Source organism: Nyctibius grandis, chromosome 16 (genome assembly GCF_013368605.1).
Source record: "Nyctibius grandis isolate bNycGra1 chromosome 16, bNycGra1.pri, whole genome shotgun sequence".
NCBI lineage: Eukaryota > Metazoa > Chordata > Aves > Nyctibiiformes > Nyctibiidae > Nyctibius > Nyctibius grandis.
Window position 1 is genome coordinate 4293852 of NC_090673.1, and position 25384 is coordinate 4319235.

A 25384-nucleotide genomic window follows, 5' to 3' on the forward strand; every position below is an offset into this window, starting at 1 on the left:
GGCCAGACCATGGTCCTTTTGTTCTCCCCACTGATAGGACAAGAACTATCTCCACTAAGCCAGTCTTGCACCCTCTTTCACTCCTATTTGGATTTCCCTTAACCCTCCCACAGTGGTATTGCCTGACATTATTGACCAGAAATGTCATTTTTGAACCACTTTGATAACACAGCAAGAGTTATGAAAGGACTGGCCTGGTCAAACCTTCTGTGTGTGAGATCTGGGCCTGGGGGGGCATGGAAATGAAATGGGCTTTGAGCAGACACGGATGGGAAAGGATAAGAACATCAGTTATACATTCCCTGCACAAAACCAGCTTGAAGAATAGCCATGTGCATCTGGCTGGCGTAATGAAGCAAAAGCAGCACGGTGATGGAAAACTGCTGGAAGGCTGTGAGCTCCCTGCCAGAATGGCTGGTTTGACTCTCCTGCCCTTTGTTTACCCGTTTAGCCTGTGGCTTTTCAAGGAAGGGGCTGTCTCTTGTTCTGTGTCCGTACAGGGACTAGTCATGGTTGCTCACTGGTGAGTGTGAGATACACAGAATGAATTTCTTTCTCAGCAGGGATTTGCTCTAATCTCAAAGGGCAGCTCCAGGCACCAGGGTTACTATTTTCTCCCCCCTGCTCTGCTTCACCTCGCTGCCCCAGCAAGTCCCCGTGGGGTCCCCAGGGGTGAAACGAGAAGAGAGCAACAGCTGCTCTCCAGGTGGAGTGGCAGTGGCAGTGACAGTGATGGGTGCTTTCAGGGACAGCAGGAACCAGAGGAGGAATTTACAAGAGTGGGTTGCACTTCGCTCACACTAAATCCCCAATCCTGCAGTTCTCCACACAATCAAACAATTTAGGAAAGCATTGCTAGCAAAACGCATGGAAGAAGTGGCTTTTAAATGTCTGCCTACCCACCCGACTCCCCCCTTTCTCTGAGTGTAAGAGTAATGCTGTACTGACTTGACTTTTCTTGGGCTATATTTAGGTTGAACACAGATCCACCAAATGTTGCTGTTTCAGGTAAAACTCATGTAAAGCCATATGAATAGAAAGGCAGTTTTAACCAGCAATCTCTGCTGCCTGTGTGCCACCTCATCCCCCCTGATCCCCCGCTGAACCTTTAGCTAATTTAAAGCAAGTCAGATGGGTACAAATTACCTTTTAAAAGTGCTTCATTCTGGGTTTTTTTTTCTGGTGAGTTTTGCCAGCAGCAAATTACATCGTTATAGACCTTTTGAAGTATGTATTTTTCCCCCTGTTCAGCACTGACACTGTTGCTATAATTAGAATGATGTTGTTCTGTAGCAGCATCTAGTGCCAGAGCAAGAGCCCTGGCAGCACCTTTTCCTTTCCTGGCTTCGCTCCCCATCCAGAGCTGCTGGTTCTGCTGGGCTGGAGCCACGGGGGAGCGGGACAGGCAGATGTGATGGGCTGTGCCTTGTCACTCATTCCCACTGCCACCCTGGCAAAGTTGGTTCTTCCCGCTCGGTGGCTCCTGGGGCAGGGGGCTGTTAGACGTGGTGGCACTCGTGTGGGTGCCAGGTGCTTGTGTCAGTCCCCAGGAGTGCGGTGGCCGGCTCTGCACCCCCAAGCGAGAAGCATTGCACCAGTCGGGTGGTCTCGGCCATGGAGAGTGACGCAGCCTTCTCTCAGCTCCTGCTTCTCCTGACATCACTCCACCATGGCACATGTCATCGGCCTCATAAATATAAACTATGGGTACTGGAGCCGTTCACGTGCAGCCTCTGTTTCCAGGGCAACCCCGCTCGCTCAGCCTCTGCTGTCACACCAGCTCACGCTCCAGCACACCGACTGTGCACCCAAATCTCCAGCAGCGTTTCCCCGGATCCCTCTGTGCCCCCGTTTGGGGTGTTGGGTTGAGCAGAGAAGAGGCAGCCGGGGGTGGTTATCTGCGCAGTCCCGATGCGGCAGGGTGCTGGGCTCGCCTCGTTAGGGGGGTCAGGCTGGGGAGAGCTTGGCAGCAGTGCGCGCAGGGGGACCTCGCCCAGCAAGTGACCCCTTTCTCTGCCCTTAACTTCTTCTCCCATTCACAGCTTGCACCGAACCGCCGCGCAGCTCCCTGGCGAGGCCTGCAAGGTGCTTTCCCACGGGCCCTGCTCCCCCCCGCAGCACCCGCAGCACCCACCTCCTCAGGGGAGCGCACCCAAAGAGGAGTGGGGAACAGAAGCGCATCTGGAGGGGTACCCCGGGGGCAGGCGGGGGCGGGTGCCCCTGCGCCCCCCGCTGTAGGCTCGCACCCACCTGCAGGCACTCGCCCGGGGATGCGGGCGGCCAGGCCGGGCGGGGCCGGGGGCGGCCCCAACGCTCCCGGTGGCGCCGCGCCCGCCCCCGCCCCGCGCGGTGCCGCTGCGCGCTCGGCTCTCCCGGCCGCGCTCCGCGCTGGCGGCGGCGGCTCCCGGCGGGGCCCCATGGCCGGCGCGGTGCGGGCCCGGCCGCCGGGCAGCGCGGAGCGGCGGTGAGCCCGGCCCTGCGGGGCCCCGGCGCGGCGGCAGCGGCTCTCGGTGCGCGGCCGGCGGGGGCTATGCGCGGGGCACGATGATGATCGACACTCAGGTGAGCTGTGCGCGGCACCCGGCGGCTTCGTCTCCCCCGAGCGCCCCGGGCTCGGTCCCCTCCAGCACCCCGGCGAGAGGCGGCGCACGGCGGCCCACGCGTGTCCGCGACGGGGGTGTGCGGGGCCAGGGAGCGGGTGGGCTCTGCCGGCGCTTTCCTGGGGGTCTGTAGCTGCAGGTGCTGTCCCTCGCTGCCTGCCGGTGTAGGGGGACGCGGTACGTGCCAGCCGGAGCTTGGGCAGAGGAGAAGCAGCAGCAGCCTTTGCAGGGGGAAATTTTATTATTTTAATTGCTTTCTATCTGTGTAGTGGAGAATTGCAGCCAGTAGAAGTGGGGATGAAGGATTGGGAACGAAAGCAAGACAGTTTGGGACAGGGTCTAGCCGTTGGTGCGATGCTGCGGCCGTTCCTGAGCTGGGTGGCTGCACAACTGCTTCGTGCCGTGCCCGGGAGCTGGGGCTGCGGCTCTCCAGGTGGTGCTCAGGCCAAGGGGCACCAGGAGGTCCCTTGTCTCTGCCTGGTGTGTTGATGAGGCTAAATGAAGCTAAATTGAGCGCAGGTGGATGGAAGCTCTACAGTCACAAACCCACTGGTGCTTTTGGGGCAGAGGAGGATGAAGTAAAGGCAAGAAATGTGAGGGTCTCTTCAGAGTGTGGCTCTCTGTTTGGTCGTGATGCTCCTCTGACTTTATACTTTCTATTCCCCTTCTCATGTTCCCCTTCTGACCCCAACCCTGGGGAGGGAGGGGGGGCTCTGTGCTGCTGCCCTTCTGGGATGGTGGAAGGTAGGTGGCCAGTGATGGCTCCTGGGAGCCTGAGAATGAATAAAGGGAAGGGCTGATGCTGGGATGGAAAAGTGGGCTGGGATCCATTTTTGGACTGGAAAATGTGCATACCAGAGCCGCCTCCTGCACGCAGTGGGTCCATTTGGTGTGAACCTCATTTGCCTTGATCCAGCCCTATAAACAAAAGCTAAATTAGCTCTGTTGGGGGTAAGTGTGTGAGGCAGGAGCTAGTGCCAGCACGTATGCGTGCTGGATTGTGGCACGTCTCTTTGGAAAAGGAGATTGGTAACCAAAATACTGGGGTTTGGATCCTGACCCTGCCAAGGGTCAGGAACAAGAGTACTCTGTCAGCATGGCTGTGGGCTGGGGAGGATAATCTTGCTGGGAGATCCAGAAAATTATAGGTGTAAAGCTGTCTAGAAAAAGATGTCCAGAGCTCAGTCTGCCTTCCACGTTGGGAATGCACGTTGCATTCCTATGGTGCGCTTTGTGTTCAGGCCTCAACTTTACCCTTCCTGTCACTTTTAATACTTACCCCCGTTTTCTATATGGGTAAACTGAGGCCTGTAGATATATTTATTACAAGCCTGGGATCCTGTGTGGTGGGTGGTACAGTGGCAGGCACAGGTTAGAAGTCCTGGTCCTCCTGCATGTCCTGCTTGAAGAGGATGAGCCCCTTTGCTGTTTAAGGGGTGCAATTCATCAGTCCCGTCATCTGTGACTACCCGTTAAGAGGAATTTCCAGCTGCACCCGCAGCCGCACCCTGCCAGTTCTTATGGCTGTACAGCTACATTTTTCATGCCTCATAAATGTTTCTCTCCCTGGTTGCTAAGGGAAAGACCCACACAAACAACTGGGAAAACTGAGTACTGCAAAGTAAATAAGCTGAGCAAACAAGGAGATTTTTTTTTTTCATCTCTGCTGTAATTGCTGCAGGTGTGTTGTTCAGGGTGTCATGACACATGAAAGCAAAGGTTCATGTGCAAGGGTGAATTTCAGCCTTTAAAACTGAAATCTGCATGGGAGCTGGGGCAGAAAGTGGCTGCCATCCTGAACCAAGCTCCCAGAGCTGCAGGCTCTTCCCGTCTCTCCCTTCCTGGCCGTTTGGGCTGGAGAAGGGAGCAGATGGTGGACAAGCAATCTTGGGGCTGGCTGAGGGCGGGACGCAGAGTGCCTGCGTGCAGGCAAGCAGGGCTGGAGCTGGAGTTGTTCTGTCTCTCTCACTGTCGTCTGCTCTGAGGCAGAGAAGGGAGCTGTGTCTGAAGTGACTCCAGTGGCTGGGAGTTAACTCCTGGTGGTGCTCTGCCGTGGGTAGGAGGGCAAGCTGGCAACAAGTGATGGCAAGCAAGAGTCCAGCTGGCAGCAGGGTCTGTGAGGAAGAGGGTGGAGAGATGCAAGTCCCTCCTCAGCGTGGTTCAGCTGCTCCATCTGGAGCTCCAACTCATGCGTGCGTGTATGTGCCCGCGGATAGGGCTGATCAGACGCGAACAGAGGATGCAGTGACTGCTGCAGGCTCCAGACTAAATCTCTGGTCTGGGATACTGCAGTGATTGGTTTGACATCCCGTAGCTCGGTGCAGTTTATTACTCTTGGGGTCAGTTTGCTTTGAGATGGCTCTTTATGTGAGGAAAGCAGGAGTTTCTCAGGACTTTGTTTATTCTGGGCATCTTTGGGGTTGTGTTTTTTGGTTCCTCGCAGTGTTTTCACTGTGCCATTCCCTTATACGGTGCCTGGCTACTGGCCATTGAGAAGCAGGAGTCCTGATCTTGTGTGGTAATCTTGAAGGCAATCTGCACTATCCATCAATGCTGGTTTTGCTTCTGATGCCTTTCCTATTGCTATAGCAACACATGTCTCACAGAGGATGCCAGTGTGCTTTGCAGGTGGTGCACGCAGAGAAACTGCTTCACCTGCCACCAAACTGCAATCACTCGTGGAACAGGGGTGGCTAATTGGCACCTACACCCAGCTGCTGGGGCTGGAGGCGCAGAGAAGCTGCTCTTCGCTCCCTCAGGCTGACCCTGCTCTTCTGGGTGTCCCCCTTTGCCTGGCATTTCCCTGGGATATCAGGGTGGCAAAGTACATGTGGGAGCATGTGGTATCTGGTGCCAGAATCTGGGATTTCTCTCCAAAGGAGGAGGTCGGGATGGTGTCAGCTAGCTTGCCAAGGCTTGGTGGGTGTTAGGGGCTGTTTGTCTTTTCCCCTCTTCCCCCTTGCCTGTAGAGAGGCTGGAAGATGTGCTTCACCTGCAGGGCACTGATGGGGAAAGGGGTTGTTGGCTGCTTTTGCCAAGTGAGCTTGCTTCTTCCTCCACCTCCTTTGTGACCTTCAGTGACCACTGTGGTCACTAAATGGGCTCTGGGCTGCTCTCTTGTTTTGCTCTGCCCCCTCATCCTGCTGTCCTTTGCTCTTCTGTGCAAACCAGAGGCTGTCCCCCGTCGTTCAGCTGCGGGTGGCCATCAGGACTGCTGTCGGGTTGCCTTCCTGCTGCGGTGGTGCTTGGTGCTGCCTCCGTGCCTGGCTCTGTGCTGCCTGGGGATGCTCTCACATGCTGTTGTGACCTGTGTAGCCCTGTGTGGGCAGGCCGGGGCTGTCCAGGCGCTCTGCACCAGGTGGCACTGTTGTTTTCCCTTTGAGTTACTGGGTTTTGCCTTCATCACGCTGAGAGGAGTCAGTGATGCCGGGGAAGCAGCACCCACGCCAAGCTGGGCTCCGCTGCGGGGAGCGGATCTGCTCGGCGGAGCTCGGTGTTTGTGTCCTGCTCCCCAAGGAGGAGCTGTGTTTGGCTTCTTGGTGATGAGTAACATGAGCCAGCTCCATCCTTGGAGACCTGAGGTCCAATCCTAAAGCCACTGTGGGCCTGCTGTGACTGCAGCGAGGCCACGTCAATCACTGTGTCCCTCCTATAAACAGAAAGCCCTTATCCAGAGCTCCCTTTTGTGCCTGTTCCCCGTCGCCAGCCAACCCATCCCCCAGCTTTCCCTGGCGCTCAGTAAACAACAGGCCAACGCGTGACCTTTCCGTCGGCGGTGGCTGGGAGAGGTGCCTCTGCTGCTCTCCAGTCTGTGCTGTTAGTGTGGGTACAGCAGCGTTTAAATGCGTGCGTGGGGCGGCGTGGTGGGACACGCTGCATTGCTGCGCTGGTGGCTGGAGCAGCGCCGGGTGTTCAGGGGTGGCTCTTTGGCTGCTGAGCTGTCTCCCAAATATCCTCTTTGGGATATTGGCCAGCCCCTGGCTGCCACGGGATCCGCTGGCAGCGGCCGAGCCTCCAGATGTGAGCAGGTTTCCCTGCCGGGACTGCCTGAGTCCAGCCTGCGTGACCCATAGCGAGGGTTCATCCATCTGTTTTCCTTGGGGGATTTGCATTTTAAATGACTTGATTTCTTGGGGACCTTTTGGCTCCCAAGTCACCCCGGCTGCGCCTGCGCATTCGCCCTCGGCCCCTGGCCACCCCACGCGCCTGGAGCGGGCTCTCTGCGGGGGCTCTCTGTGGATATTCGCTTTCTCCATCTCAAACATTACAAATTTTGGCCTGGGGTCAAAGACAATGTTTGTAGACATGAGCTGACGTCAAAGGCGGCTTCATGGTGGCGTGCCATGGAATCACAGGCTTCCAGGACAGAGTTCCTGCTCCCTCGAGACCTGGGAGTGCAGCGGGAGTTCATCCACTGCAAAGATTTAGAGCCCTTCGGTGCTCCCGGGTTCGCTGAGCTGTGCTCTGGCGTGGCCCCGCGGGCTCCTGCCCTCCTGCGCTTGGGGCTGGTGAATGTTGCGTGCTCCCTGGAGTAGCTGTAGCTGCAATACGACATCCTTCACCACCCTGCCTGGAGAGGGATTTCAAAGATGGGGGGGAAGGAAGGAAAGAGGCAGGATGAGGAGGCTGGGGGGAAGGAAGGGGTGCAGCGGTGCCCCCGTGGGTCACTTGCCTGCTGCGGGTCAGAGTGGGTGGAGAAGCCTTCCCTTGGTCTGTTCTGCTTCTGTGAAGGATCTGGAGAAAATCAGAGAGGCTTTAGATGTGGCTCCAGAGCTCTGGGATGTCAAGGCATCCCAGATAAGGCTCCACACTTCCCTGTAGGGTCTAGAAATGAAAGGGAGGAGGGGGGAGAGAACGAGTGAGGTGTGGTGTAGATACTGACTGCTGTAGGCTGACCAGTGCTGTTAGGAGGGATCACTGGTGTGACTGGAGAAGTGCTCCTAGTGTTATCAGAGGAGGGGTTGTGCAGCTGGGGCGCAGGCTGCTGGCACAGCCTAGGGGTGATGCTCTCCCTCTGCCCAGGATTCACGACACGGCCATGTGAACCTGCTCACGGCCTCACTGAATCACAGAATCATTTTGGTTGGAAAGGACCTTTAAGATCATCAAGTCCAACCATTAACCCAGCACTGCCCAGCCCACCATTAACCCATGTCCCTCAGCACCACATCTACACGGCTTTTAAACACCTCCAGGGATGGGGACTCCACCACTTCCCCAGGCACATGCTGGCTGATCTTACCCTGAAGGCTGTGTCTGGCTTGCACCCTCACAGGTTTCCCGGGACATCCGCTGTTCCTTTTTATCTTTCCTCCTCCATGCGGTCCCCATCTGTTTCCCACTCCCTTGCTATAAACGCCGTGCCTGGCCTGAAGGCAGGAAGCAAACGCTGCGAAGGCCACGGCCCGCACCGAAGGAGCCCGCCTGGCTCCACACGGGCCGTCGGCACAGGATGGGGAGGTCGGGGTCATTTCACAGGGCAGCCCGTAGGCCCCTTGAAATCTTCGCAGCCACCCTGCTCTGCTCTTTTGGCCCCGCTGCCTCTGTCTTATAGCGGATTTCCCACCGTGTGTTTCCTGCCCATCCCTCTCGGCGCCGTGTCCCGGGCGGTCGTGGCTCTTCGCCTCCCTGGGGAGGAGACACCACCAGCGTGAGAAACAGTGATGGGCAGCCAGCGTGGTGCGGCAAGGTCCAGGGCAGGTGGAAATGCCCTGGTCGGGGTGGTTGCTGCTGCTGCGTGCCCTGCTCCAAGTTATGGGGGAACAGGAATACCGCTGGCTCTTGACTGCTTTCTAGCCCCTCTTCAAGGAGGTCAGGCAGGGCCAGGGGTCAAGGCTGCCCGGAGGGGATGGAGGAGTCTTCCCGCAGCAGTGGAGGTCGAGGCGTCCAGAAGCATTGGCTGTGCAGACCCAGAAGACCACGGCTGCCTGAGCGTGGGGTGCTGCGGGCAGGGCTGGCGGGGGCACACAGGGACAGGGCAGCGGGGCCGGGGCAGGCGCAGCTGAGGGATGCGCTGAGCTCTGCCTGCGCGGAGGCTGGAGGAATGGGGGGGTGACCTTTCTCCAGGTGGCTTTTTCCCTGGGAGAAGTCCCATGTGAGCTGCCTCGTGCCCGGCAGGCCAAGGGGAGCACAAGCCTCCTCCTCGTACAAGCGTTCGAGGTTGTTTGAGGGCCCTGTTTTGCTTGGCAGAGGTTGGAAGTCCCAGCAGGCTTCAAGCCCTCCCATTCAGCATTTCCATGGTGACAGGCAGGCGCGTCTGGGGGCTGTGCTGGCCTCGGTGGCACCAAAATAACGAGGCTGGTGCAAGGGCTGTGCCTCGGTGTGGAGGGTTTGCAAGCCAGTGCCCGTGGCCCTGCAGACTTGTCCCAATATGGGGGAGCGGTTGGACACCCTCCTTCCCCAGTGCTCCTGGAGGGCAGTTTTATTTTGCCCCCAGCGGGATAAGCACTAGAAGGGGGAAGGTTTTTGTGTAGGAGAGCTGTGCCTGGCCTCCTGCTCCGTCCCTGCCCATGGGACCGATGGGGATGCCTGTAGTATCGTGTTCCTGACAAAGAGCCCGTCCTGTGCCTCTGCATTCATAACCCGTCGTGGAAAACATTAGGCCTGGCAGTTTGCAATGCTGTGTGAATAACTAATTACAGGGAAGAGAAGGGGAGATGACTGATAAATGTTTCCACCATCTGGGGAAGGTGCATTTCCACTGGTGGAAAGGCATTTCTCTCCCTCCTGCCGCAGCACAGACCCTCCTCCTCGGGCTAACCACTGCAGGTACCCCGACCGTGCCAGGTGGAGGGATCTGGACCACAAGGGCTTTTAGTCAGACGAGACATCAGCCAGGCATCCGTATCTTGCGCCGTGGCACAGCCCCTCTGTGGGGGGAGGTCTGGCCACAGCACCCACGGCTGCTCCGCTCTCCATCCCTGCGTGGGGCTCAGCAGCGTTTCCTTGGAGCCTGACAGGGCATGGAGGCTTCTCGCCCTCATACGGGGAGGCAGCGTGGCTCTGGGGTACCTGGGGCTGGGTGGGAAATTGGGATTTTACATCCTCTGCAAGCTTGATTTGGTTCCCCCCCCCCCCCACTGGCTGTGGTTGCAAAGCAGAGGGAAGGGGTGCTGCCTTGAAACGTTTTGCAAACAGAAGTATTCTAAATGTATCCTTTCTCCTTAGGAAGTCACAACGAAATTCACATTCTTCCGTGAAATGTTTATATATTTTGGCCAAAGCAGTGTATGTTTTACTGGGAAACATCTATAAGTGTTCTCAGGGTGCTGATAATTAGGAAGAGATTGAAATGCAATTACATTTGTCAATATTTCAGGGGCCAAGTCCTGCACGTTCCCACGTGTAGGCACCATTTTCCCATGCAAGACCTCCTATCTCCTTTGCACTCTGGCCAGCGATCTGCAGCCAAAACACATGTTTCTTTGTAGGATCCCACATGTCCCACACTTTTGGGGAGTTCACCCAGCACCTACGGGAGCCGGGCGCCACACCACGTGGCTCTGACTGCTTATACAACTCCCCTCTGCGCCGCTCCCAGTGCTGCTTGAAAGGGTGTTTAGTTAATAGGATTATAAAGCTTTCCTGTCGTTAGGCAACGAGAAATCAATGGTGGGCCTCCGGGGCTGAGTTTCATCCGATTTACAGCGCAGTCACTGGAGATGGGTACGGTGCTGGAGGGGAGGATGAACCCCCTCCCATGCTGTGTGCTGCTCCAGTGGGGCATCCCGCTGAGGGTGCTCGTGGCCTGCCGGTGCCAGTCCTGTGGCACCGGCTGTGTGTCCCAAAGCACTGGCTGGTGTTCCCCAGATCCTGTATCTGCTGCTGGGCTGGTGCAGGAAACCCAGGCATTTTCCTTCTCCGCTCAAAAGTGGAGGCTTGGCCTAAAAGCTGAGAGCAGGAGTTGCAGAGCCCTAGGGAGAGGGCTACGAGAGGCATCGGCTCCCCTTGCAGCTGAGGGAGCGATGTCGAACACTTCACTGTTGTAAGGGGAGGGTGGGGAGCAGCTGAACGGGAGCCCTGAAAGAAACTTCCAGGAAAGCCAATGTGCTTCAAGAGTCTGGCCATGCAGCAAGTGTTTCCCACCCCCCTGGCTAACACAAGCTGGTGGAGGGCAAGCATGAAGGGGGAGGATGGGGAGAGCCTTTGGCTTAGTGCGTAGGGCTGGAAATCTCCGAGCTGCCGCAGCCGTGTCTCTCTCTTATCTCTCTGAGCTTGCAGTTTGTTATCTGCCAAGTGACATGGAGCAGTGATACGGATCTGCAGGTAACCTCTTGGCCGTGTGTTGTGTAGGCTAAAGTATGCATGAGGAGCTGATGGGCGTCCTGCAGGCGAGAGCGGGCTCCAGGGGTGGGGGACAGGAGCCTCCTCCTTTGGTCTTACTTAAGCTTCAGCTAAGCCCTGGAAAACATGCTGAAGGGAACAGCCCTGCCTGGTGCTGGAGGCTTGGCCAGATGGGTGGATTATGGATGCTCTGTCTCTGGCGAGTGCTCCGGGTAGTGATGCTGTCCATCACGTCTGCGTGGCCCCTGTTTGCACGCAGGCCTGGGTGCATGCAGACGTGTGCCTGGAGAGATGCTCTGGCCTTGCTGCCAGCCTGGTCTCTCACCACAGACGGCTGCTGCTCTGGCCTGGTTGGCAGGTGGAATAAACCCTTGCAGAGAAATTATAATTGGTAACGGTGGGGATTGTGGCGGCTTGCTGGTACCCTCATCTTGCTGTTCCCCCAGCACCTTTCTCTTTTCCAGCAAAGCTTTTGTTTGCAGCAGGGAGTGCCTGGTCGTGCTGCCGGGCTGGCGTGGGGACAGCTGAGCTCTGCTGTGCCCTGCACTGTGCCCACCTGAGTCCTGGTGAGATGGCTGGCTGCGCTGCCAGGGCATGGTCCGGAGCTGGCTCTAGAGCAGCCAGGGTGTGCTGATGTTTGGGAGCTTATTCTTGGCCCTGTTCTTTCTTAAATCTGTCTGTGCTGCAGGCTCCCCTGATGGGCAGATGTTTGGGAGATGATGGGGCTTTTCCTCATGTTCGGTGCTGGCAGGGAACGGCTGAGATGGGCACGTGGCAGTTTGTGGCATCCTCCCACACTAGTATCTCTGCAGCCCCCAGCTCCTAAACCTGCCATGTATGCCCAGCCTGGGGAGCTGGGCACCCAGGCACGAATACAGACATCCCAGCAATATACACCCAAGACATGTGCACGCCTTGTGCCAGGGGTTTCCCTGCCTGAGAGCTGTACCCAGGTCGCTCTGGCAGCACAGAGTGGCTGGAGATGGGGAGACCAGGAGGATGCTGTCAAATGGGCTCAATCTAGCAGGAAACTGAGATTAGTTTTGGGGTGAATGAGGAAGGGATGGTGGGGGCAGCTATGAAGCGCAGGGAGTTCTACGGTGACTGTCCTCCTTGCCCCCAGCAGTGGGGTGGTACGGGGTGCTGGTGCTGGTTGGGCAGGAGGGAGTGGGGAGCTGCTCCGTGGCATCTGCCCAGGGATGGGGTCCTTCCTCTGCCTGGTGCATGGCCAGTTGTGCCGTGGCTGGTGGTACCGTGGCTGGAGCAGCGGGTACCCCTCCTTGAGCAGCTCTGCCCACCCCAGGCTCCCCGGCCATGCACACCTGAGGGCTGCTGCATTAGTGTCCCCAGCCCGGGCTCTGTCCCCACCTCCAGGGCAGGGCAGTTATGGAAACTCAATAAACTGTTGCCATGACAGCCTCGAGCACGGCTCCCTCCCGATGCCGTACCCACCGTGACAGCTCAATATTACCAGCTCCCGTGGGACTGATTTCAACAGGATAAAGCATTGAAAGCACGGGACGAGGCAGCAAGCGGCAGAGCCCTTTTATCCTGCCGATGCAGGGAAGCAGTCTCAGAGGCAGAAAGGAGGCGTGTGGGTACCCGACGGTCCCTTTCCTATGGGGGAGAGGTGGTCCTCGCTCTCATTTGCATCCTCTCGCAGCCCCATGAGCTGCACCTCTGGTCTCCGTTGCTGCAGTGACCGTTTCCATGGAGACTGGTCCAGCACAGCCGCATCACAGGACCACGGAGGGGGAGGCCGGGGAAACGTCCCCATCCCCTCCCTGCGGGGACATGATGGCTCCCAGGGTGCACTCTCAGCCCCCAGGGGAGCGTGAAAATTGAAATCCCTCAAGTGGCAAATGTGTAGAGGAATCCCAAGAAAACTACTTGGTTCCCCCCCCACCCCCCCGTAATGCTTGTTGGCTTTCACTTTGCATTGCTAATTGCTGCTCTGCACCTATTAAAAGGCTGTCTCGTGCTTTGTGCGGGCTTGATTGCAAATTAATTTTGCATATGTATCTATTCTGGGGAGTTTATTTGGCTCAGGATGCTGAATGCCAGACAGGCTTTCCAGGAGCATGAGGTGTGGCACAGGCTGTGGCCACTATCAGGGGTAACTTTGAGGAAACAAGGGCAGCTTCTTCAAATAAATGCCTAAAAACAAGGGTGCAGATACAAATCAATGGGATTTGTTCTCATAACTCATTTGGGACAAGACAGATGGATTTCAAATGGGATATACAGAAGCACCCATGAGCTTAGATACCAAGGTGCCTTTGATTTTCACTGAGAAATAGGTATTCTTCCTGCTTGTGGTCTCCTGGGCGTCTGCCTTCACGTCTGTGCCTGTATCTGCCTCTCTAAATCTACCCGTAGGCTTTTTGTAAATGCCACAGTTCTTCAGAGGGATGCTATCGGGTTGAGACTTCTCTGTTTTTGAAAGCAGATTTCCTCTTTCTGTTACTGGTGAGTATTAAAGAGGAAGAGCTGTTGGGATTTTCCATTTGCTTTCACTCGTCATGCTGCTTTGTTTCCTCTTTGCCTTCCTATCAGCCTCGTACAGTGAAAATAAACTACTCGGTTTTGTGTCGTTTCTCTCAAGTACAGCATTCTCGTGCAGGATGCAGCGATGTTTGGGCTTGTGGACAATACCTGGAGTTGCAATTTCCTTTGAAAAACAAACTCGCCATTGTTATTTCTGTGGAATTTCTTTAATTTTGTGGAAGTCTTTGATGCTTGACTGCATCAAGCGTTGGAGTCAGCCTTCCTTAGGTGGGTCTTTGTCCTCAGGGGTCACTCGGTGTAAGGAATGACCAACATGGTGGGAGAGGTTGGTCACCGGTTCTTGAAGCATTCTGAATGTTTACACCATTGCAGCTATGCTGGGTGCTCAGATCCTCCTGTGCGTGAGTTTGTCACTGAAACCTGCATCCACCTATGCAGAGATTCAGAATTTGAGCAAATCTAAGTTTTCAGAATCAACCAGGTTGGAAGAGACCTTTGGGATCATCGAGTCCAACCATTGCCCTGACACCACCATGTCAACTAGACCAGGGCACTAAGTGCCATGTCCAGTCTTTTCTTAAACCCCTCCAGAGATGGTGACTCCACCACCTCCCTGGGCAGCCCCTTCCAATGGCTAATAACCCTTTCTGGGAAGAAATTCAGTTGCGGTCCGTCACAATGCACCCAAATCGGTGTGCTTGTGGGGTAGCAGAGGCTGTTCAGACCTTAAAGAATGGATGCACTTCCCAGAGCAGGAGTCAGTCTCTCCCTAGGGTAGCAGCAGAGCAGTTGGGAGCAGACCATACAGTGGTTGAAACTTCTAATTTCCAGTTAAAACTTATTTATGGTGGGTTTATCCCTATCTGGTCTTGTTCCAGGCTTGTCCATTAACTCCCATTCCTGCAGCATGTAAGCACTGGTTTCCTCACCCTTGCGTTTCTCCCAGGAGCGATGGGCTGGACCCCGCTGCAGCCCCACACTCTGCCCCAGCGTGTCAGGAAGGTCCCGGCTCCGACTGCGAGTGCCACGAAGGCTCCGTGTGTGTGAGACCCGTCTAACCCCGGCGTCTTGGCTGGCTCCGGCTCCTGTGCGAGTGACTCAGCCAGGCGGGGAGGCCAGGAGGGAGCGGGGCCGGCGCTGAGCAGGGCTCGCCAAGCCCGGCTTACCTAACGCCGCAGGAATGCCCGGCTCCGCAGGGCTCCTGGCTCCGCTCTGCGACCCAGGCGTGCCGCAAGCCTGGCCGGTGGCCTGGGGCAGCGCTGGGTTTGGGGAAGCCGGGACGGGGCTGCGCTGTCCCGGACCTTTGCCCTGCACACAGCAAGGGGCAGCCCCAAAGCGGGACCCGCTGCTGCCTGCGGCCATGGAAAACCACCCCAAAACGCCCGCCTGGAGCAGGGTCTGTTCACCCTATTTATGTCATCCCCGCTGGGCCCAGCAAGAGGGGCAGCTGTGAGGGCATAAACTCCTGTTTGTTTGAGGGCAACGAGGACTTTTTATTGACTTGGCCCCGGCGTTTCGCACGGCCCCTCTGTTGGGTTTGTAGCTGGCCCCAGTGACTCCCCTTGCTGCGTGTGGCTCCATGAACCCACCAAACTGCTTCTCTGCTGTTTTCCTCCCTGGAGAGAGACACTGTGGGTGTTTCCCCCAGTTATTAAACCTGGTTTCTACAGCTGATGAGGGTGACAAGATGTCTCACGGACTTGGCCGCAGGTTTAGTATTGTTTGTGAGAGCAATAACGTCTGTGCGATATGTGCGTGCAGGTGACATACGTGTCACTCCGTGTTGACTCTCTCATCCTACTGGCTACTGTTGGTGCAAATTCTGCAGGAAGATGCTCTTTGTAGCAAAAACACCCCGTTTTGTGCCGTACTCCCTTTAGCAAAGCTCCGTTTTGGAGTCGCAGGCTGTCTCTGGTGGAAAAAGCAGCCGGTGCCATGCTCACCTGGGCAAAACTCTCCACGCAGAACTGATCCACAAGCAAAATTATGACCAATATTCACTGTCTTTTAGTGCCACGTGGCATTTTCAGGGCCATAAGGTTCCCAAGCACACTCTGGATGTGCATTATTTAAGCCTCAGTTGTGGCCCTTGGAGAACAGGAAGGCATTGAGCTGAAACTGCCTCCGACAATGGAAAGCAGGGATGGAAGAAGAGAAGGAAAGAAAAGGGGAGGCTCTGGCTCAGATCATTCATGCTCCGTGTCTCACACCCTCTCATCCTTCCAGCTCTGCTTGTTTGCCCGCCACAACAGCCAGAGGGGAACACTGTAGCTGCTGCAGACGCAGTTTGATCATAATCAGAAATCAACAGCAGGCAGGACCTGTTGTGTCTCCGAGACAATGCGCGGGGTTCACGAGTGCCGTGCATGTCGATGAGGCTGAAAACCTCACGCCAGCGCAAAGCAGCAGCTGGAGCCAGCACCGAGATTGCCCTGAAAGAAAGGAGAGGCTGGGGGAAGGCGGCAGCGTGCCGTGGCGTGCTTGCAAAGGGCTGTTTCGCCGACCTCGGAACATCGCCGGCTACACACGCGCACGCACCCAGGCGCGCTTGCTCACACACGCGCACACACAGCCTCTTGGTGCAGCTCCTCGCAGCTCTTTGATTTGCAAGGAAGGAAATAAGACCTCTTAGAGCAGCAGAAGCAGCAGCTGTTGGCAAGATGTGCTGACAAAAATCGAGCAGGGAGAGATCTCCAGTCTGTTTCGCTGCCTGGGCTGGACCTGCTTGTGGGAGAGGAGCGGCGGAGGAGAGCGAGAAGAATGAGCAGCCCCTCCGTCCCCGGGAAGATGGAGGCAAAACCTTTGTTCAACGTGCAGAAGGCTCTGGTGCAGCCTGTGCAGATGTGCATGCTGGATATCCCCCTGAGCGTGCAGGACGATGATGTAAGTAGGAGGCAAGTGAGCAGCCAGCTCGTTTTCGGCTCCAGGGACGGGGTTGGGTGTACGAGGGGCAGAGAGGTGCCGTGACCCCACCCCGGCGCTGTCCGGGCATGGTGAACTTCTGGTGAAGTTAAAGACGCCAAGAGCTGGCACCGCCTCCAGATGTGGCTGTTCCGTCTCTGAAGTGGTGTATTTTGAGGCAGACCATGTCTTGCACTTGCCACAGCCAGGGCACCAAAATGAAAGGAGTAGTTTGGGAGGGGAAGCTTTCCTATATGGGAAAGGACTGGTGTTGTCGCTGCTGTCGTTTGCTGTGTGTCCTGGCTCTGCCGCGCTGGGGTGGCTGATGGGTGTGAGAACCTGGGAGGCAGCGATCGGCTGCAGCGCTCGGCTCTGCCTCCACACACCTGGGGGGCTGCCCTGCCCGGTCCTGCCGTCTGCGTGGGCACCGATCCTGCCCTCTCGCTCTGCTGCTGTGCTGCAGCCGCAACAGAGTGTGGGGTTTGGTCCGTCATGCAAATATTGGTGTTGGGTGCAGGACTGAGGTGGAGGCTTCCCGGTGTGCTCGGGTCGGGGGGGTCCTGGTGAGGGCTCCTCTGGTCACCTTAACTCTGCCCCTCGCACGAATACACCATGAATGTGGCTGTGCAAGAAGGGACCCTGTGATAAAGCTGCTGGAGAGCCCAAAATAGGGGCAATGCTTTCCGGAGCTGGTGGGTGGGGAGCGGTCGGTGTCCCACCTGGGTAAGGGGTTTGGGTGTGATCCAGGTGCTGTTAAAATTTGAGGCAGAACTTCCTTTGATTTTGGAGCAGGGAAAGCCCATGTTCTTGCTGGGTGTGTTCAGGGGTTGTACTGTCACTGCAGGAGCCTTAAATCTGAATTTTCTTGATGGCAAACGATTGATATGTCACGGTTAATGTTACCTTCTCTTCTACATTATCTGTGTGTTTAAAGAGGTGAAATGATGGTACAGAACTGAGCTTGCTTCCCTCGGAAGAGGGAGGACTTTGCGTTGGATCTCAGCAGGGGTGGGAAGCCCCAGCCCCAGCTCAGCAGCCTGCAAGGGTCTCTGCAGGGACAGGGGACTTGCAGGGAGCCTCCTATATTTAGAAACACCCCAGGGCTTTGCTGGGATCTACTGTGTTGCTGCACTAATGAGGATACCTGTGACGGCCACTGCAGAGCTGGCAGGGTGTGCCGGGGTGGGAAACGCGCCCCGAAAGCGCAGGTGCCTCCTGCGGCACGCGTGGGAGGGAGGGAGCACGGGATGGAGCCGGGGGACCAGCAGCTGGATGCTTTATTCTCATTTAGCTTGATTTTTAAGCAGCAGATTTCTCAAGGCTTAGGCTGGGCAATCTCAGCAGTGCAATCTGGCGCTGGGTTTCCCTGCGGGCCGTGGTGCAGCGCGGGGGATCCTCAGGGTTTGCCCGACACGGGTGGAGGGTTCCCTCCCTGCAGAGGGGGAAGCCTGAGCTGGAGACCTGGGCAGTGCCTGGGACCAGGCGTGGGGGATGCCCTGGCCTGGGTTGCTTGGAAATGATCTCCAATTGCTAATCTTACTCCTTGTTTTATTGCAGAAAAGAAAAATAATGTTTAAGGGGGTTGTGCACTGCGTTAGAGGTTTTTTTTGTTTGGTTGGTTGGGATTTTAATGAGTCCCACTAACCCCTTGGTGGCTGCTAGGTCACAGCCCGTCCCAGGAGCTGTGTCACGGTGAGGCACCGGTCAGTAATGTGGCACATCAGGGCGTCCCCAGCCCTCGAGTTATTGCTGGGGCGTTTGCTCCATTGTGCAGGGTGGAAAAGGTTAGTGCTTTCCTGTGGAAACTGGCACTGCCATGAGGTCAGGCTGGGAGCGTGGGCTCCACCATCCCCATTTCCACTTAAATCGAGACTCTGCGTGTACACCGTGTTTCCCGGCCGTGATCACCTATCCCAGCTCAGGGCTCCCCTGGTGCTTCCATCCCCTGCCCTCTCCTGCACTGGGCAGAGCAGGATGAGACCCCCAAGGGTAAGCATTGGCTGTCAGCACCCGTGAGCAGGAGGCGGATTAGGGACCGCTCTGCCTCTCCGTGCTCACGTACCGCTGCTCTGAGGCTGAGAATGCTCGCGCCGTCTTCCATGCCTGGAAAGTGGGGGCACAGCAGCCCCCGCGGAGCTGGCACCTCCCTCTGCTGCAATGCATGGGCTGGTGGGGAAATGCCAGCGGGGAAACCCCGAGAGGCATTTCTGTCTGTGGAGCGATGGGGAAACTCCTCTGTCACAGCTGAAGAGTTTCCCCCCAGCCAGGCAGGGTTTGGTGTCTCACGCCCACCCACATGCAAGTACCTGCTCATCTCCCCGCCGTCGCTTCTGCCAGTCTGCGTGGGCATGGTGGAGGGAGCCGTGCTGGCAATTTCCTCCTCTGTTTCAGGACTTTCATGCTCATGAATTGCCTTTCTTCTTGGAGATGGCACAAGGAGGTTGGGAAAGGTTTAGGAGCACTGTTAGATGGGGACCTCGCACCCGAAGGAAGCGCTAGTAACAGATGGGGATCCAGAAATTGATTCAACCAGGGAACCCTGCCTGCGCCGCAGCGGGCTGGCCCTGGCCCAGGCCCAGCGCTGCCTTCCTGACCCGTTGCAAGTGCAGGAGTGCTCAAGCAGGTCTGCAGGAGCAGGGGTGGGAGAGGGTAAAACAAAACAACGTCATGGGAAGGGAGTCGGAGGTTTTCCCAGCACTGCGGGTCGCGGCTGCATCACCCACCTGCCCCGAGCCCTGCTGCCCTTTGCACAGGTGCTCTGGGGTGGCTGGTGCATCGATGAGTTGGCACTTTGCAGCCCTCCCTGCCCTTTGCAGAAGGAGCATCACGCCCCATCAGTGAGCTCTCCTCTTCCCTGAATGCCCTGCAGCCCCTGCGGTGAGTGCTCCCCTCCCCATGCCTGGTACCCCTGCCAAAGGAGCAGTGCCATGTGCTTGTGTGCTGTGCTCCCAGAGTGCTCAGAAACCCTTCTGTCATCGGGACTCCGTTTAGTTTTGTGGCTGAGGAGTCAGACGAGTAAGACAAAGCCTCAAGCTTCACCAGGGGAGGTTCAGGTTGGACATTAGGAAGCATTTCTTCTCAGAAAGGGTCATTAGCCATTGGAAGGGGCTGCCCAGGGAGGTGGTGGAGTCACCATCTCTGGAGGTGTTTAAGAAAAGACTGGACATGGCACTTAGTGCCATGGTCTAGTTGCCATGGTGGTGTCAGGGCAATGGTTGGACTCGATGATCCCAGAGGTCTCTTCCAACCCAGCTCAAGCCCATGCCCCCGGCATGGTAGATCTGTTGGGTCGATATCTCATACTCCTGTTTTTCAGGAGAACTGCTCTGCCCTGGCATGGAGCAGGGCTCCTGTGGGGAGTGTTTCACCATCCGACAGCAAACCGTTGGAGGTGATGGGGAGATATAGGCGGCTTGTGCCCATGGTCAGTGGGTGGTCAGCTGGAGAGGGAGCAACCCCACCAGGGTACCCCCGACGTGGTGGTGCGTGTTGGGCAGAGGAGACTCTCATTTCTGTCTCCCTTGCTGGCTCTTGATGGGGCTGTCAGTCCCTCCCTTTCATAATTCAGCCACAGCAGTTGCAAAATCTTTCAATGTGCCCCTCTTGCTATTATGGGGAGGGATTTCCAAAGCTTTGCTAATAAAAGAGCAACAGTTTCTGTATCTGGGAAATGTGGAAATCGATGAATGGGCTGTTGCAAGTGATATAACGGCTTTTTGTGGCATCTCAGGCAGTTCCCTAATACGATGGAGCTTTATGACACTCCGTTTTGACAGCTTAATTGGCAATTTCCACTCCCTGTGAGCAGGAGCCCGCAGGGCTGGGAGGGACCGGCGAGCCGATGGCCCACGGTGCCGGGGTGCTGCTGCCCGGGTCCATCTCACACCGTCCCAGTGCACCCCTCCTGCCTGGTGAGTGGGTCCACTCAGGCTGTGCACCCCAGGCTGACGCCGTGCAGCTGACCCAGCCCCGTGTCACGGTGCAAATCAACACGGAAATACCCCCCTGTTGCAATGTCCGGTAAATGGCAAGTCAGAGGGGAGCGTGGCACGGCCTTTGGTCTCTTCCAGCAGAGCTGTGTCTGAGTTGGACACTTAACACAGCTCTGCAGAGCGAGAAGAAAAGAGAAACGATCAGGTGAAATTCTCGGTGTCCTGCTTAGGCACTTGCATCCTCCGGAGCCTGTCCTGGCGGTCTCCCCATCTTCGCCTCCTTCCTTCCTCCTCTGTGATGTCCTAATAAGTGCAGTAGGTTTGACTTCAAAGTGGTTAGCAAATATTTTCCACTCCAGTGGGCTAATTAGTTAAATTACATTTCACATGCTAATTTATTCCTCTAATATTATTTTTTTCCCAGTGTACTGGAATACAGGAAAAGATAAAAGCTTAGTTTGACCTTAGAGCCAGGCTCAGAGGAGCTGGAGATGGGAACAAACAATTAGTTCCCAGGCTTGCTGTAACACAGGCTTATTCCCTGCCGCGTTTGAGATCTTGTTCAGTTGAGCTTTAGGTGTTTTAACTGACTGCAACGTGGGTAGCCTGGGTGAAGTGGTGTCCTCTGGCACATAGAAGAAAAACTTTTAGATCAGCAGTAATGAGCTACTAATTTCCAGCTTTGTTGTTCCTGTCTGCAGCACAGGAGTGGGTGGGAATGGTGTTACCCACCACGCACTATGGGGTGAAGGGATCTGCTTAGTCAGTGGGCACCAGAGCTGGCCTCGGGATTTGGTCCAGCACTCGAGGGTTGTGTCCCACAGCGGGATGATGGCTGTCCTGTTTATAGCACTGTAAAGGGGCTGGAAATGTACCTTCCTCACCAAGCCTGGACGGCTGAATCCCCAAGGCTGGGAGGTAGATGCTTCCCCCGTGCTGGGTCAGTGGGGCTCAGCTTCCTACCGGGGGCTGCACGTGGGGCACAGATGCAGCGGGTGCCTTCGGCGATGGGGTGAGTCGGTGAGCGGGTGGGTTGCATGGTGTGAAAGCCTCTTGTCCTGCTGGTGAACGCGTGCTGGGGCTGAGACACCTGACGTCTCATGCTGCTCCCACAGCCCCAGCAGCATCCCCCCCACTCCCTCGGTGCAGCTCTGCCAGCCTACACGCCTCGGGGGAGGAAAGGCTTTAACCCAGAGCCAAGAGGGGCCAGGGAGTTGGTGGCTGGGTTGAAGCCATACACCAAGCGTTGGGGTGAAGCGATAGCTGCAAACAGCCCCGTACTGAATCAAACCCTGCCGTGTTCATATCAAAGGCTGTTTCTTTTCCACTGCCTGCGCATGGTAGATGTTATCGAGAGGGAGGAGCTGAAAATGAGCGCTAGGACCGTTTCCTGACCACAATAACAGTCAAAAACAACAAATCCCTCCATCCCTGCTCTTGGCCAAACTCTCCTTTTTCCTGTGGCGAATCGTCACGCCGTTTCTTTGGAGAAAACTAGAAACTGGAAAAAGTCTTCCAGGCTGAATTCTCATCTGTAAGGGCAGAACTTGAGGAGTACGCTGTAAAGTCTTGGGATTGCTGGGAGCTGCCCTGACCAGGCTGAGGGCTGAGCCCATCCAACACCCCGTGTGCGTGTACGGGGCAGCTTCAAGCCCATCCATGGCTCCCGCAGTAGCGCTCAGGGTGCTGCCGCAGCCGCCCGGGGCAGCGTGTGTAACCCCTCCGCCACCTCCGTCCCTCTCTGCTGGTTTGATCAGTCCTGGGAGAGGGTATCGGGGTATCTACCCATGGCCCCTGAGCCAGCTGAACCCCTGTGAGCTGTGAATGTGGACGTGCAAGGCCATGAGCGCTCCTGTGTGCGCCTGTGGCTGGCAGATGGCTGCGACAGTGTCTCTGTGAGCGGCTGTCCCAGGAGCTTTTGGGGTGGCAGCAGCCCCTGTTTCCAGCCCTTGGTGAGGCTTCAGAGCGGGACTGGTTGGTGTGATAGCTGAGCGTTTACACTGGCTTAAAGGGATGGGGAAAAGAGTCACCGATTGCTGCTGTGTTTGGTTCACTGGTACTAAAGGGTCCAGAGTCTTCATCTCTGCATCAACTGAATAAACAAGTGAAATACAGCCATGGGAGTGCCAGGCCAGTAATATCAGGGTTAGGCTTTAAATAAGCAGTTAGCAGGACTGTGTCGATGCAGTTGGGCAGACAAGGGTTGCCAAAGTGAAATGAAAACGCAGACCTCTGGAGCCTTGATCAGCGTCTGACGCAGCGCCCTGGGGTACAGCCTGCCTCGGGGGCTGATCCTGCCCGTGGGTTTGTCATTACAGCCTGACCACGATCGCCTCTGGGACGTCCCGTTTGCAGATTTCGAGATGCATGGTGTTCACCAAGCACCCATGCTCGGCCCATGCACAGCCAGGAGGTCGGGGTTGGTCATGCCATTGGCATCTCCAGGCAGCTGCCCTGCTTGTGCCTGGGTGCTGGGTGCTCGCCGGCGCAGGGACAGCAGTCGCCTGACTGACTCTCACTGCTGCTCTGATGGTTACTGGTGCAATTAAAGCAATGCTAATCCTCTGTGTATTGCAAGTGCAGAAGGAGCTGTAACTGTTCAATCAATCTGCTTTCAATATATTTTTATAAGTGGCCTGGCTGGATCTGTGCTTGCTAGTGCTAGTGCTAGCCGCAGGGCAGAAACTGCAAAGATAATTAGGTAAAACGCTGTGTGCCACATCTTCTACTGGTGTAAATCATAGAATCATAGAATCGTTTTGCTTGGAAAAGACCTTTAAGATCACTGAGTCCAACTGTTAACCTAACACTATGAAGGCAAACCCGCCAATTTTGGTGTTACCACCTATCTCTAGCTAAGGACACGAACTGATGTCCAAGGTGACGTACTAGAGCGTTTCTCTGTTGCTTTGCTCTTCCTTCCCATCCTTTAGCACCAGCTTCTCTGTCTGAACTCTGAGGGCAGTGTACGAGCTTGCTCCTCTCGCAACTCCTACTCTGTAGACGTGTATCTCCAAGAGGTACAGGCTCTGCCTCTTGTACTTTCCCTTTCTCAAGTGAAATGGGATCTCTTCTCTGTGCTTTCGGCTTCCTTGCTCTCTGCTCTCATTTTTCATCCTGATGATACTATGGGGACCCTCAAACTCGGCAGAGCAGTTTTCATGGCTCCGGGCACTGCCGAGGCAGATGCACAGTCGGGTCCTGGTGCTCACGTGCTGCTGGCTGTAGTTGGCTCCATCCCGGCACCCCGGGGCCGGGCACCCCGATGAACGGCAGATCGGCAGCGGGCCGCGAAGCAGCTGCCTCCTGATGGTTTGGTACAATGAGGGCCCGTCCGTACGATTTGCTGTCATCTGTCACTTTGCACCGGGGCTCAGAGCAGCGCCTGCAGAAGCAGCTGTTGCAGGAGCATGCTGCGAGGGCTGCCAGTGCTGCTCGGCGCCCGCGTGTGCTCAAATAAGGCAAAAACGGTTTACTGACTGGTTTGGCATGTTACAGGCAATTGGAGGCAGGTCGCGATGCACGCTTGGGGTCTTTGCAAGAGGACGGGGGCTCTTTGTCCCTGGCTGTCCTGCCTTCCCTGAGCAGAGCCATGAGTCGGTAGGTGTGGGTGACTCCTGCTGCCAGCGCAGCTCCATCCTCCTCTGCACGGCTTCCCGTGCCGCGTCCTGCAGCGGGGCTGGCCGAGGGATGAGACTGTCATCGATACAGCCACTTGATTGGGAGTATGCCAGCTGCAAACACAGGGGAAACAGAGGTTTCACCCCATTCACAGGCACAGACATGACAGCAGAGCATGGATGTGGCCCTGGGCATCTCCCAGCCAGGGACTCCATCAGAGCTGCTATTTATGTCATCCCCGCTGGGCCCAGCAAGAGGGGCAGCTGTGAGGGCATAAACTCCTGTTTGTTTGAGGGCAACGAGGACTTTTTATTGACTTGGCCCCAGCGTTTCGCACGGCCCCTCTGTTGGGTTTGTAGCTGGCCCCAGTGACTCCCCTTGCTGCGTGTGGCTCCATGAACCCACCAAACTGCTTCTCTGCTGTTTTCCTCCCTGGAGAGAGACACTGTGGGTGTTTCCCCCAGTTATTAAACCTGGTTTCTACAGCTGATGAGGGTGACAAGATGTCTCACGGACTTGGCCGCAGGTTTAGTATTGTTTGTGAGAGCAATAACGTCTGTGCGATATGTGCGTGCAGGTGACATACGTGTCACTCCGTGTTGACTCTCTCATCCTACTGGCTACTGTTGGTGCAAATTCTGCAGGAAGATGCTCTTTGTAGCAAAAACACCCCGTTTTGTGCCGTACTCCCTTTAGCAAAGCTCCGTTTTGGAGTCGCAGGCTGTCTCTGGTGGAAAAGGCAGCCGGTGCCATGCTCACCTGGGCAAAACTCTCCACGCAGAACTGATCCACAAGCAAAATTATGACCAATATTCACTGTCTTTTAGTGCCACGTGGCATTTTCAGGGCCATAAGGTTCCCAAGCACACTCTGGATGTGCATTATTTAAGCCTCAGTTGTGGCCCTTGGAGAACAGGAAGGCATTGAGCCGAAACTGCCTCCGACAATGGAAAGCAGGGATGGAAGAAGAGAAGGAAAGAAAAGGGGAGGCTCTGGCTCAGATCATTCATGCTCCGTGTCTCACACCCTCTCATCCTTCCAGCTCTGCTTGTTTGCCCGCCACAACAGCCAGAGGGGAACACTGTAGCTGCTGCAGACGCAGTTTGATCATAATCAGAAATCAACAGCAGGCAGGACCTGTTGTGTCTCCGAGACAATGCGCGGGGTTCACGAGTGCCGTGCATGTCGATGAGGCTGAAAACCTCACGCCAGCGCAAAGCAGCAGCTGGAGCCAGCACCGAGATTGCCCTGAAAGAAAGGAGAGGCTGGGGGAAGGCGGCAGCGTGCCGTGGCGTGCTTGCAAAGGGCTGTTTCGCCGACCTCGGAACATCGCCGGCTACACACGCGCACGCACCCAGGCGCGCTTGCTCACACACGCGCACACACAGCCTCTTGGTGCAGCTCCTCGCAGCTCTTTGATTTGCAAGGAAGGAAATAAGACCTCTTAGAGCAGCAGAAGCAGCAGCTGTTGGCAAGATGTGCTGACAAAAATCGAGCAGGGAGAGATCTCCAGTCTGTTTCGCTGCCTGGGCTGGACCT

General features: G+C 56.3%; 1 protein-coding gene across 1 annotated transcript in view; it reads left to right on the forward strand.

Annotated features, from left to right (window-relative positions):
• The first annotated feature begins 2490 nt into the window (after positions 1 to 2490).
• RALGDS (ral guanine nucleotide dissociation stimulator) overlaps positions 2491 to 25384 on the forward strand; it is a 68255-nt gene continuing 45361 nt past the window's right edge. The window contains exon 1 of the mRNA XM_068413927.1: positions 2491 to 2562. Coding sequence (XP_068270028.1) covers positions 2545 to 2562 — 18 coding nt within the window. The 5' untranslated portion in view covers positions 2491 to 2544. The remainder of the gene's footprint in view (positions 2563 to 25384) is intronic.